At 46.3% G+C, this 14495-nt stretch overlaps 1 protein-coding gene across 2 annotated transcripts in view; it reads left to right on the top strand.

Annotated features, from left to right (window-relative positions):
* Gpc6 (glypican 6) overlaps window positions 1-14495 on the top strand; it is a 1019107-nt gene that overhangs the window by 994679 nt on the left and 9933 nt on the right. For both annotated transcript variants that reach the window (XM_032917577.1, XM_032917578.1), the window contains one exon: window positions 9479-9654. In XM_032917577.1, coding sequence (XP_032773468.1) covers window positions 9479-9654 — 176 coding nt within the window. The remainder of the gene's footprint in view (window positions 1-9478; window positions 9655-14495) is intronic.

Here is a 14495-nt window from a genome sequence, read left to right as displayed (position 1 = left end):
TGTACAGTTTTATATGTTGATTAAACACATAGTAATAGTTCAGACTCCATATGTAATACAAAACCTGTTCTCCCACTTTCAAAGTATGAATTTGAAGATGGCAGACCTTTTTTTTAATGTTTAATGTTGTTTTTAATGATCAATTGCAAAACAAAGATGAAGGAAAAGGTTATTCTTGTCAACCATGTGAACGTTTGTTACGAAGAAATATATCTCTCAGCGCACATTAATGGACACAACACCTGCGCCCATTAGCATGGATAGGGTGTCGTGGAGTTTATACAGCAAATGCGGAATACCAGTCTCTGATAAGCCGGCTGCTTCTTCCTCTCTGTGTTTTACTCAGCAGACTCCTTCAGACACATCTTCCTGTTCTCACCATTTAGTGTCTTGTGCACTTGATCACACATGCCTTCCAACTTCCATTTTTCTCCCAATCTCATCATACTTCTTTGACCCAGAAATGTGCCTGTTTCCGATTTTAATGTTTCTGAAATCAAAATGATTCCGAAGTGGGCATGTCCATTTATGACTGTGAGTGTCTTATTTTTCCAAAGAACTGTTATTAACTTAATGGCACCTGCTGAATTGATGCTCTCCTGATGCCTGCTTATAGATCAGTCTCGTAGGAGCAGCCTTGTGGTTTGTGGAGTTGAGACCATAGTCAAGGATATGTATGCAGTGGCTTTGCTAAGCCATTGCCTCTCCCTGAAGTCCTCCCCACTGCACTATTGCTCTCCCTTGAAGCAGGAAGCAGGATAGAGGAGACCCTTCTCCTTGACAGGTTGCAGGTGTTACCCACTGCTCTACTGGCATTTGGATCTCCATTCTGATGGAAAGGCTAGGGTAGTCACACGAACCTTTCTGCTTCTGTCCACCTCCCAGGACACTGAGAAGATTGGTAAGAAGTGTCTACAAAAATTGTTCATAAACCCTAGGATGGTGCTCCTCAGGCTTTGGTGGCCTGTTGGCTTTACTTTCGGAAATCTTGCATAATAGATTCGGCTTGGTTGTGTTGTAAATGGAAGGTTTGCTTCCCCTCAAAATTCATGTTAGGTTCGCCCACCCATCCATCCCAATATTCCCAATGTGTTGGTATTTAGAGATGGGGGCCTTCGGAAGATAACTTGTTCATGAAGTAGAGTCTGGTTAGTACCTTTGTGACAGGAGAGGGGAGGGACAGAGGGGGAGGGAGGAGGAGGAGGAGAGAGAGAGAGAGAGAGAGAGAGAGAGAGAGAGAGAGAGAGAGAGAGCAGTGGTTCTGAGTGAGGACTCCCAATCAGGGAGTACTTCAAACTATTGGAAAGATGGCTGACTAATAAGAGTGCTTGCTGCTCTTGCAGAGAACCAAACTTTGGCTCTCTGCACCTATCTCAGAGAATCACTTCCAAAAGTCCCAACCTCCAAATTACATTGAGTACTAGACTCAAAACCACACTGAACGTCTAGTTCCCAGCAGCCTGTGCTCAGAAGCCCACACCACTGATACAAAGAAGCACATCCAGACCTTCCCTTAGCATTCCCGTCAGAGTCCGTGGCCTGAGAGAAGAAGTTCAGGGCTCGCCTTCAACAACCAGCAGGAAGTGAGCCGACAGGTGGAACTTGTATGCCTCTCACTTTTCACTGCCCTAAGCAACTTCTAGGGGTGGATGGGAGACGAGAGACGAACATTCTGACTCAACCCAGACAAATAGGAACTGAAAGGAAGCTAGTAAGTTACGGGGAAAATCGATAATAATCTAGAAAGCCAAAGGGAAAAAAATTAAAGACTCAGGGAGCAGGTTACAAATCTAGGCCTTCTAAAGGTCCCCGGGTGAACCTGGAGACCCTAGGAGGACACGCGCAGCCATTTGTCACGCCTGAGAAGCACTGTCTGGGCAACCTGTGTCCGAATGAGCTGTCTGTGGAGGAGTTAGGGAAGAGTGATGGGGTGGGAGTCAGCCAAGCACAGGCTTAGAGGGAAATAAAACTCTTCTATGGGTAGGATGCGTGTGGCAGCGCTCTGCCCAGCCACAGACAGTACGAGAAGCAAACTCGCTACTGTTCACTCTGGCTCTTGGCTTCCCTGAGCTCTCGGACAACAGAATTCTGCTCTCTCAGGACATGGCTGCAGTAAACAGAGTGACCCGAGACTTCCTGTAGGGTTGCTTTCTCTTTCTCAGGATCTGTTATCAAAAAAAAGAAGGGCAGGGCAGGCTGCAGATAAAGGAGGCAGTCTGAAACTCAAGCCCCACCTGCACATAGGCTGTCTGATTGGATGTCGGTTATCTGGGGCTATGTAGAGTCCAATTGTCTATCATTGCCAGACTCTTCCCTCACCCCATAGAACTATAGAACTAGCAAAGATCAGTTTTGCTCCCTACAGGTTAATGCATTGCTGACAGTGTGTCCTTTCCTTAAAACACCTTCTGGGTGCCTGGCTGTGGTGGTTCATACCTTTAAGAGCAACACTCAGAAGCCAAAGGCAGGTGTATTTCTGTGGGTGAGACCATCCTGGCCTACAGAACTAGTCCTAGGACATCCAACACACACACACACACACACACACACACACACACACACACACACACAGAGAGAGAGAGACAAAACACTTTCTGGGAGGAGGTAACTAAGGACCTGGCTAAGGAACATAGACTAATTTGACCCATTGGAGACAGTTCTTACAGGAAGCCACCATGGTGTTTCAAAGCATCTGGTCCTCCCAGAAGCACTAAATCCCCCCAAGGAAATCCTCCCCAAGACCAGTAGGCAGGCACAGTAACTTGTAAGAAGTGGGGGAAGTGGAACAATCTAGAAAACAGGTCAGTCAGCCTTGCCAGCCCCTGTGAGCTGTGACTGGGTAAGTCTGAGCAGATGGAATGATGTCTGGGATGGGAGTTCTGCGAAGAGAGTGAGTTGGCAGGCCTGACAGGATGCTGCTGCTTTAGCCTGATGGCAAAAGATGCCCGGAAACATCGAGCCGTACTTTAAAGAACTGTAAAATAGTCCATCCATACCCAGCCAGAGGAACACATTGGGAAGGTGAGAAATCTGAGGAGAAAACTGGCAGCTGTCAAATGTGGCACTGTTGCGTTCTGCTGCTGCACTAGAAGAGGGTCAGAGGCGTTCCCTGGTGGGCCAATGGGAGAGCAAGCTGTCAGGGGTAGCTCATGGACGTGAAATCATTTAGTGTCCCTGCCTGGCTTCTGTCTCTTAGCCTGCAGTCTTTGAGGTTTATCATTTGTTACACCATGTGTGGGAGTTTCTGTTCCCCAGAGTACTTCCATTGTGTGTGAGCATTTAGTTTCCTTTGTATCCATTAGTCTACCCATGAATGCCTACTTGTGTGATTGTAACATTTGCTCTGTTGTGAATGATGTTGCGCTACAAACAAAGGCATAAGTATCTGCTTAAACCTTTGCTTTTAGCTCCCTTGTATGTAAGTCTCCGGTGGGGCTGCTGGGTGATAGGGTAGCCGTGGGTATATTTTGAGGAACGGCCATGCTGACCATCACAGAGGCTGAACCATGTTATTGACCCGGAGCCAGTGCTCAGGGTTCCGGTTCTCTGTGACCTTGCCACTACCTGTTCTTCTTTGTTTGTTGTTTTCAATACTAGCCATCCTAACATGGATAAAGTTTAAATATGTACTTAAATAAAGCTGCAAATGGAGGCCCCGAATATCACAGGCTTACAACCCCTTATGCGAAACCCTTGAGACCATATGTCTTTTGAAAATTCAGGGGTTTTTGGGTGTTTTTTTTTTTTCCAATTTGAGAAAATTACCACGGTGAACGTACTGCATATTATGTAATGTTCCCAGTGGGGTCTGGACCTACATCCTGCAATCAAATGCATTAGGATTTCTGTAGAAAAATGCATTAGTGTGGCACTAAGTGGGAGAAATGGGGACTGTAATTGGCCGTATTTCAGATTTGATGATGATTTGCTAACAAATGGGTTGCAGGAGGGGGAAAAACTGGAGACATTCAAAATTTGGAACTGTGCATAAATTCCGGGTCTGTGTACACCGTGTATCTCCTTACCTCGGGAAGGCTTTTGAACGTGCTGAGAATGAAGGAATGTGTAGCTTGTACTAGAAATTTCCATGGAGATGTGCATCCCACAGAGCTCATTTATGGTAACGAGTGAGTGAAATTGGCTTTATCTCCCTTCTCCAACAGTGCCCAGGGTAGTGTCAGTCAGGAGTAGCAGGCACTTGAACCCCAGGCCAGCACTTGGGCACCCCAATTCTGACTCAGCTTCATTGTCTGCCTCAATAGTCATCCTCACCCCTATCCAAAAGTCTTACGGGTTAAAATGTTGTTCCCCATGCAATGCTCAAGTGAAGCTCACAGAACTGACTGGATCAGGAGTCAGCTTGATGGTGTCGTTGAAAGATGGTGGAGAAGGGTAGGGTAGAATGTAGAGGAAACGAGACACCAGAGACAGACGCTTAATGGGAACACCCTGTCCCCAGTCACTTTCTTTTCACCTCTGCATCCAGGCTATCATGAGGAGAGCACCTTCCCTGGGCCAGCCATGCATCCCCCTCTGTGGTCTTCTACCCCCTCCTCACCTCAGACCCAAAGCAACGGATGAGCGGATAGAAATTTCTCCACCAGCGAGCCAAGAGCAGCCTTCCCTTCTCGTGCTTGGTTTTCTTGGGTATTTTAGCATAGTGCCCAACACAGCTCCCACAGTGATTCCTCGCTACCTCTCAGCTTTCTTCTTGGGTCCCCTCTGCTAAGAATCTTAGTAACTAATGAATCCCAAACTCAAAGGTCAGCATTCCTTCCTCGCCCGTGTAGCTACTCACATGACAACTAACAGGAGGGTGCTGGTGAGCAGTAGAGCACACCCAGAGGCTGACACACTTCTCCTCCCAGCAAGCACGTTTACAGAGCACCCAGGTCTTTCTGAAAACCCAATTCGGCCATGAGGAGTGGACGGCAAGCACAGTGGTTAGCCACCGGGAAAGGTGTATAAAGAGGGGTTTGCTAATGTTTCTTAGGTTACAGAAGCTGTCAGCTGTGCCAGCGAGTTTCCTGGCACACAATGTGTAACCCCCCCACCCTCCCACAAAGTCGAACACGTTCTCCTTCAGTGCCCCCTAACTTCTCAGGGGGACCCTCCCACACTCATAATCTATGCTTGGTTGTAACCAAGAAACCCTTCGTCAACGACATTAAATTAGATGTGAAGAAAAATAATTCTGCGAAACCGTCCAAGTTCAGCTCCTGGCCACGCTCTTGCGTGCAGAAGCCAAACAAAGTGAGCCTATGGTTGGCTGTCCCTGGGTGCCACCCACTTGCCACGCCACAACATGAATAATTGGCAGGGGCGACACCCATATTTGGCACTCCAAGCTGTCCTAAAATCTAAGTTCTTCCCATTCCCAGTGCACATGCACCAAGCCTTGCAACCTGGGCGGTCGGTGCCAACACTCTTATCTATGTCCCCAGAGATGGGAGATGCTGTCACTCAGATGACTTGCGCTGAAGCTAGACAAAGGAAGGGCCCTCTAGGTTCATTGATTGATCTGTCCTTGCCGAATTTGAGATTTCTTCACATGCTGTTCCATGCCCATTCACATCCCCGTCCAACTATACAGTGGTCTCCTACCGATACCCACCGGCATCTGCGTCTGCATTGGCAAAAATAGCCGTTTTATTTTCCAGCTGTTTTATGTTTAAGTTTCTGAAGTCACCCTTGGAAAACACCAAGAGGAGAAAACGTTCTGGGGGGCACGAGCGCATCGCTCCTTGTTTTGATTGTAAGTGGCTGAGCATCACCAAGCACAGTGAGACGCTGGGTTCGCTTGGCAGTCTTATTGATGCTAGATGTTCAGACTCCCAGGGGCAGCATTCCCGTGTAAGCTATTGCAGCAAGCTTCTGATAAACGAGACTTGGCTAGCTAAGCATTGCAAGAGAGACAGAGCCCCTCTGACTCAGCCTGTGCACAGCTGCAGGAATAATAACCAGATACAGGGCATCAAGAACCTGCCCCTCAAACCATGTCAGCGGCTGATGGCTTGTGCTTGCCATGTATTCTGATGGGCCATCATCATAACTGAACTCCAGGAATCTGGCAATCATGGGCTGTGTCAGTAGCAGCCAGTTTAATGCTGTGTGTGAAAGGCTACATCGGGAGGACCATCTCAGAGGCCAGCAAGAACTTGCTTATACTCCAGATTATTAAAAGGAGTGGGTGAGATATGGACTGGAGAGATGGCTCAGTGGTTAAGAGCACTGACTGCTCTTCTAAAGGTCTTGCGTTCAAATCCCAGCAACCACGTGGTGGCTTACAACCATCTGTAATGAGATCTGATGCCCTTTTCTGGTGTGTCTGAAGATAGCTGCAGTGTACTCATATATAATAGGTAATTCTTTTTTAAAAAGAATAATAGAAGTTTATGCTTTACTGCAAAAATAAAGATATATGAGTACTTGGATTTAATTGTTTTCCTTTTAGGATAATTTTTAGGGCAGACATAACTTGAAGCTTCACTGAGAAGAATTCGCCATGCACTCTGAGTTTTGCTTTTATTTCTTTCAAAAATCGGTTTTGTTCAAAATACGGGTAGAAATACACAGCTTATTCTGCAGACCCCTGACTTGAATTAGATAAACCAACTCCTTTGCAAATATGTCCTGCACGGCACTGGATTCCTGCCTGCCACCCAAGTGTCACTCCTACCGTGTGTGGACACTCCTACTGTGTGTGGACACTCCTACCACGTGGTCCTTCTTGCAGATGCTGTAGTCTTCGGCTTCTGGCACTTGAAAAGCAACTGTAAGAAAGAGAAAGAATTATAAGCAACAAGGCAGTACAGAATTATGAACGTGGGGATGACTAGATGGAGGACGTTTTCTCAGCTCTCCGCCCACAGCGGTACCAGGAGTGGATAAATAGTCCTAGACTAGTCAGAGCCTCCAGTCTGAGGGCTCATGGACCACAGTCAGCACTGGTAACAGCACACTCACAGCTCACAGCGAGACTCGTGCTCCACACCTGTGATCTCCGCAGTCAGGGGTCGGAGAAAAGATAAGCTCAAGTTTGAGGACAGCCTTTGCTATGGAGCAAGAGCCAGCAGAGAAAAATTCTACGTCCAAAAGCCTTTGCTGTCCCCTCACAGGTTCTCTGTGCCTCCACCCTGGCCTCTGGCTTGTGCCTTAGAGGGCCACCTCTACAAGCCAGATCCCCATCTGTCAGCTTCCTGTTAGGCTCAGCCAATAAGGACTAGCTCCCTCCCTGTCAGGATGTGTTGAGCCCTCTGGTGCCCTCTAGTGCCCTCTGGTGTCTGGCTATGGCTTCCACTGTGGTGCATTCTGGCCACGTGCCTATCCCTTGCCTCTAGGGGTTCCTTCTGTTGTTGTCACCTTGCACAGTTTCCTTGGTGCCCTTGTAAATACTCTGTCCACTGAACTGTCCTTATTGTCGCTCTGGTGCGCGATGTGTTTCTTACCAGGACACAGACATAGATGGCCCCTTTGTAGGAACATAGAGAATGGTATTCAGATTAGTTACAGAGGTTCATTATAGCTCTACTGCTGAACGCTTTGAAAATTCCTAAATAAAAATAAGAAACACGACAACAGGAAACCCCGTTGGCGCAGCTCGCATGGCCTGGCTACCGCAGAGCTGAGGCCGGGCATCAGTGTCAACTTAGTTCCTCAACCTGGAGATGTGGTTCATACAGCGCCCAGAATGTTCAGCCATGCCTAGCCACCCCATAAAAGGAGGGTGGGTAGATTCCCGAAAGCTGGAACAGTTTTAGAAGAATATGATATGAGGGTCTTGTTTAAATATATTTCAGATCTAAGTCATTTATGGACCAGAAAAAATAAACAATAACAAAAGCAAACAAACAAACAAAGCCCTGTAGATCACCATGCTGAAGGAAAGGTGCCTGGCTTCCTCACCCACTCTCATAACACAGTCAGCTCTGGTTTCTCCCAGTGCAGATGGGACTTCCTCACTACCAGCAAGTTAGTGGTCAGACCTGCAGGAGACAGCACTTGAGTGTTCTCTAAATTTTTGACATTCATTCAAGTTCGTTCTGCAAAGTGTATACATACACACACACACACACACACACACACACAATCACATACACACTCATACACATAATCACACACACTCATACACACAATCATACACACACAATCACATACACACTCATACACATAATCACACACTCACACACACACACTCATACACATAATCACACACACTCTCACACACACACACACTCACACACTAACATGCATACACGCACTTCAGATGCCAGTTGCAGACCCCAGATCGCTAACTCTCTGTGACACCTGAATATGAGTTACAGTATCCCCACCCCCATCCTGGGTCCAGTTGATTGGCTTGAGCATCTCTCAGAGCTCCGTTTTGCCATTTACCAGACTTCACATGTGCTTGCCATCGCTTGGATCTGGCTCTCTACTTCATACCATGATAGAAAGGCACACCTCTCTGGCAGATGGGCTGGTGGGCTGGAATTTTACAGCATAGCTCCCGACAAAGAGTGTTCCTTTGACATCAACCACTGCCCTCCAAAGCATTTACATGGAGGAGAGACAGGAGAGTGATGTTTTAGGAAGGTTAGCCAGACAGCATGCAGGGTGCACTAGAGATGAAAGAAAGGGCTGTTAAAAGTGTGTGTGAGCCACCATAACCATCTATACTCCAAAGAGAAAGGCAGGGGGAAGAAAAAAGTATGCGAGAGGAGTTTCCTGACATCCGTATAGAGTTGATAGGTCATGAGCATAAGTACTCACAGGCCCTACGAACACACTCCCAGGCTCTTTATGCCCTTTGTATAGAACCATCTGGGTGACATTAGACAAGATGTTGAGTCACAAAAGGAATATTAAACAAGAAGAATTAAATATTACTAGATATTAGCCTCTTTTACCGAATGTTGGCATGCCTCTAAAATTAGACCCAAGATGATATTACAAAATTAAAGTCTATGATACGAGTGCCCCTCAATGGTAGAGCTCTTGGCTAGCATGCACAAGACCCTGGTTCGATTCCCAGCACTGCCAAAATATAAAACAAAAAACATTATAGACGCGTCAAAGGCATAAGCCGTCAATGACTCCTCCTAAAACATCTGAAAGACTATTTTTAAAAATTAGAAGAATCTTTGTAGTTGGAACCAATCACAGTCCTAACTAGAGCTTCAGAGGTCTTTAGATGGAGAAGGGGGAAGGTAGTTCTCTCATCTGCAGAAATGATGACCCTTCCATACCATTTAGCACTTACTTATAGATAGACCTACATCAGAACTCACTGATGAGTCTGAAGCCCTTCTGGCCATGCTCCATCTCGGAACATTTACTGTTTGGTCATTTTCTCAGCTTTCACTGCTGTTTTCATTCGCCAGGTGATTTGGCTTCCCATCTGAGATAGCAGGGCAGCATTTGGCTCTGAGGTCGCCGCAACATCACCCTGACCCATGTCTTCCTCTCTTCCCTACAGATACTTGCCTGAGATCATGAATGATGGGCTGACCAACCAAATCAACAACCCTGAGGTGGAGGTGGACATCACGCGGCCAGACACTTTCATCAGACAGCAGATCATGGCTCTCCGCGTGATGACCAACAAACTGAAGAATGCGTACAATGGCAATGACGTCAACTTCCAAGACACAAGTAAGGAAGCCCTCACAAAGACCAGTGAGCCCCACGGTTAAAGGGCCCTGCAACAGTGCACTCTTAAGTGTTTTTCTCCAAAAGCACGAATATCGTTGATTACATGTCACTCTTCCTTAATCATGATGCTTTCCCAGTCTGAGCTTCCCAATGTACATGTCACCTGACATCATGATTGGTCCCAATAAACGGTCTGTGTGTGTGTGTGTGTGTGTGTGTGTGTGTGTGTGTGTGTGGTATGTGTGTGGGGTGTGTGTGTGTGTGTGTGTGTGTGTGTGTGTGTGTGTGTGTGTGTGTGTGTGTGTGTGTGTGTGTGTGTGTGTGTGTGTGTGTGTGTGTGTGTGTGTGTGTGTGTGTGTGTGTGTGTGTGTGTGTGTGTGTGACAGACAGAGAGAGAGAGAGAGAGAGAGAGAGAGAGAGAGAGAATCATATCCATTTAGCTATATATAGACAAGAGGTCAGCCTTAAATGTCATTCTTTCTCAGGTGTTATCAGCCTTATTTTTTTCCATTTATTTATTTATTATTTATTTATTTGCTTTACATCCATTCACAACCCCTCTCCTCCCAGTCCCCCCACACACACACACACACACACACACACACACACACACACACACTCCCGTGCACCCTCCCTTCACTTCTGAGGGAGGAAGATCCTTCTCGGGAACCAACCCACCCTGTCTTGGCAAAGCTTGGCAGTTGACGTCCCTGCATCCCATTTGCCAGTTTGGACAGCAGCTGAAGCGAGGGCAGTTTCTTTCCCAGTTTGGCACATATAACGCAAACTCCATATTGACGTCCTTCAATGACCACCATCTTCCTTGAAGTGGAATTGAGGCACTTCCAGGAGCAGACCTATCTCATTGTCAAAAAAAAAAAAAAAAGGCCTTTTATCAATCAAACATCTTTAAATGCCATATTCTGTGGGTCTCTGGGGTTTCTGACGTCCATCTGTATGTCTACAGTATATTGGATAGGTGCATGTGGCTTACTTCCAGCTATTTACTACCTGTTCAACCTAGGAAACATTTCTGTAATAAATTAGAATAGTACTAACATGACCATAAGTTTGATTAACTATTAACTTGCATTTCTTAGTTATCCTAAACAGTTTGTAATAGCAATTTTCAAAAGGACTAGAACTTAACAATGCATTTTTAAGAATTTCATGGGCACAATACCTTAAAATTAGTTAATACATAGTGTGATGTATCCAAACATAACCTTAATTTTGTATCACTAAACAAAGATCAATACCAATGTAAGATTTTGGCTAGTTGTAGCTCTATAGTTTAAGAATAGATTCAATAATCCACCATTTATTCCTATTGTTCCTATATTTCTATATCTCACCTTTTTGTTTTCCTTCCCTACCCTCTTTTCCCCCTAACACTGGACAGGAAAGATAGAGGAAAGGAAAGGAAAGATAAAAAATAACCCACTGAGGTGTCCAGTTAGTTGGTATTGTTGTTCTTCCTATGGGGTTGCAATCCCCTTCAGTTCCTTCATTCATTCCCCTAACTCCTCCATTGGGTCCCCACACTTAGTCCGGTGGTTGGCTATGAGCGTCCTCATCTACACTGGTCAGGCTCTGGCACAGCCTCTTGGCTGTGAGCAGGTGCTTCTTGGCATCAGCAACGGTGTTGGGGTTTGGTGTCTGCAGATAGGATGGTTCCCTAGGTGGGGAGGTCTCTGGAGGGCCTTTCCTTCAGTCTCTCAAGGACTAAACCACCAACCAAAGAGCATATATGGAGAGATCCATGGCTTCCTCTCCACATGTAGCAGAGGATGACCTTATCTGGCATCAATGAGAGGGGAGGCCCTTGGTCCTGTGGAGGCTTGATGCCCCAGAGTAGGGGAATGCTAGAGCAGTGAGGCAGGAGTAGGTAGGTGGTTGGGAGAGCACCTTCATGGAGGCAAAGGAGAGGGGTGTGGGATAGGGGGCTCACTGAGGGGAGACCAGGAAAAGGACAACATAAATAAATAAAATAACCAATAAGAAAAGAAAAGAAAAGATAAATAAATAAATAAAGCCGTGAATCTAACCTCCCTAATTTTGTTTCTGCCCTGTCCGATGCCATAACAACTTGTAACCATCTCCCTTAAATGACAGCAAACATCCCCCATACATTGGAGGACCAAAATCCATCCATCCACCTCTTGGGAGTGGGGCATAGTTCTCTGAAATGGTTTCTTGCTATCTTGGGGTAACTTTTTCCTTTGAGGGGACTAAGAACCTGAGATTTGGCCAGTCTTAAGAAAGACAGCTGTGTCATTTGTTGTCCAGTCTCTGCATGTTGAGAAGGTCCAGGACTTGACTGAATTCTTGACTGGAGCAGTCTGTCTTGCTTCAACAACTGGAGTCAGCCGCTCTCTTTGAAGCTGTCCTGGAAGCAGGTTTTGATGAGACAGCTATGAAGGCAGTGTGAGGTTGGACCAAGCAGGATGGAAATAAACATGTCTCAGCATCCCAGCATCCTTCTCAGCATCCTCAAGGTGAATCTTGTCAGGGCCGCTTTTCTGGTTGTTTTTCCTCTGGGAACATATAAGCTTTTAAAAGGTACCACACATTCCCATGCCGACACAACCGTGGAATGTGCGGTGTGCACAGTTCAGTTAGAGGTGATTCTCTGCTCTCTGTTCAAGCCGGTAAGGCATCTGTCTTTCTTTAAAAGTTAGTTCAGATTGCACAGCCCAACTTTAATTTAATGCTCTGTCTATGCCATTGAAAAGGATGGCATGATAAGTCTTGAGAAACCTGTAGCCAACAAGATTTACTGGCTGTGCTTAGCTGAAGTTCTGGCCGGAGACATTTTCATGTCTCAGCCGGTCTCAGAGGTATTCCCACGTCGGAGGCTCAGCATACACTTTGCTTGTCTTGTTCTTTCTCTTTATTTTTTTTTCTTTCTGTCTGAAGACAGACCCTCAGGGGGATCTCCTCCAGTCAAATCCCATTTCCAACAATTTGGATACAGTATACAGCTTTTCTTTTCCTGTTGAAACAAATGCAACTCCTCCCCAACACAACATATTATTTTGCCCTCCATTCTGAGGTTCTTACATTTACAGGCTGATCTGATTCATCTGCCCTTTCTAACCTTCCAGTGCACTTCAGGAGCTGTGTTATCTCTCTCAATGACATCCAACAAATTTAAAAGGCAACCAATCACTGTTTAATCTACCTCCGGGAGATCTCACATCTACCTCCACCCCCTTCTGTTCTGTGACCATTTCCTTTGACGTCTTATTATGTCTTTTCATAATTGCTTGACCTGTAGGAACGTAAGCTGTATCTGCAACGAGTTTCAGGCTATAATGTCTAAAATATGGCTGTACTTTAATGATCACATATGTTGAAGCACTATCAGTTTTAATCTGTAAAGTCATTTCTAAGACGGTGACCATCGCTAATACATGTGAGACCTCAGATTCATCTTTTCTCAGAATTCAAGGCAAAAGTCCACTGGAATTCTGAACATGCATCAACACAGTGTACATATCTAACTTCTCCAAACTCTACAAAATGAAATGCATAATGGACTATATGACATCGTTCTAAGGCAGCATCGATCAGTAGAATCTGGATTCTTTTTTTTTTTTTACTGGATATTTTTTATTTACATTTCAAATGTTATCCCCTTTCCCCCACCCACGCAGTCACCCCTCCCTGCCCTGACCCTCCCCTACACAAGGAGTTCCAGCCTTGGCAGGACCGAGGGCTTCTCCTCCCATTGGTGCCCAACAAGGCCATCCTCTGCTTCATATGCAGTGGGAGCCATGGGTCTGTCTATGTGCAGTTTTTGGATGGTGGTTTAGTCCCTAGGAGCTCTGGTTGGTTGATATGGTTGTTCTTATGGGGTTGCAAGACCCTTCAGCTCCTTCAATCCTTTCTCTAATTCCTCTACTCAACATATTGTACCTCTATGGGTTGCCATTCTAATTCTCGATAACCCCATGGATTTCTCGAATCTAGAACTCCTCTCTCTGATGATACTGTAGGTTCCAGGCTGGACTCCTTCAAAGGTTTCTTATTCTGATCTAAAGAATCCTCTACCCTCGGTTCTGGGACCTGTAACCTAGCATTCCCTCTTCCTTTCCTTATCTAAGCCTGCTTTATTACGATCTCTCTTAAAGAAGATACACAAATTGTTTTCAAACATCATGCCGCACCAGTCCAGTTTGGGCCTCTCAGTCCCACCGCAGCTCCAGCATCTTCCTTCTCAACTTCCGTATGTGTATGTTCGCAGTCTCCCGAGGCCTCTGATGTTTGCAGTCTCCTGAGGCCAGCATGATCACGTTCACAAGGCTACCCCACCGGTCCCACCTTCTGCTGGCCCCGGCCAACCTCTCGGACCTCACAGGCTGGAAGTCACACCTACCTGCCTCATTCTGGGTAGCACTTTTGCATGCTGCATTTTGTTCACCAAGCTCTGAGAAGTTGCTGGGAAGTCCTGTGGCAGGCGGGCATGTATTCCCACTCCCTGTCTGCCTTTCGTAGGCCTCCTTTCTCCCCACTGGCTGGCTTTTCTACTAGTAGGGACTTTTGTTAAAGGCTGCATTTGGCATGGCCTCTCTGCGGTTTCCTATGCCTTTCTCATTCTTTGACTAGAGCGACTCCTTCCCAGTGGCTTTTCCCCAGGCCCATTTCATGGCACAGTTCTTGGGACTCATTTCACCTGTCGGTCATGCCTGAGGTCCCGATTTCCCAGTCACCGGCCTCCACTTGTTCCAGCAGCCAGCCATTCTGCACCTTTGCGGGGTGTGTGTGTGTGTGTGTGTGTGTGTGTGTGTGTGTGTGTGTGTGTGTGTGTGTGTATGTGTAAGGGACCTGCATTTCCA

Source organism: Rattus rattus, chromosome 12, assembly GCF_011064425.1.
Source record: "Rattus rattus isolate New Zealand chromosome 12, Rrattus_CSIRO_v1, whole genome shotgun sequence".
Lineage (NCBI taxonomy): Eukaryota > Metazoa > Chordata > Mammalia > Rodentia > Muridae > Rattus > Rattus rattus.
Note: the sequence above shows the minus strand (reverse complement) of the source record. Positions and strands in the feature narration are given on the sequence as shown.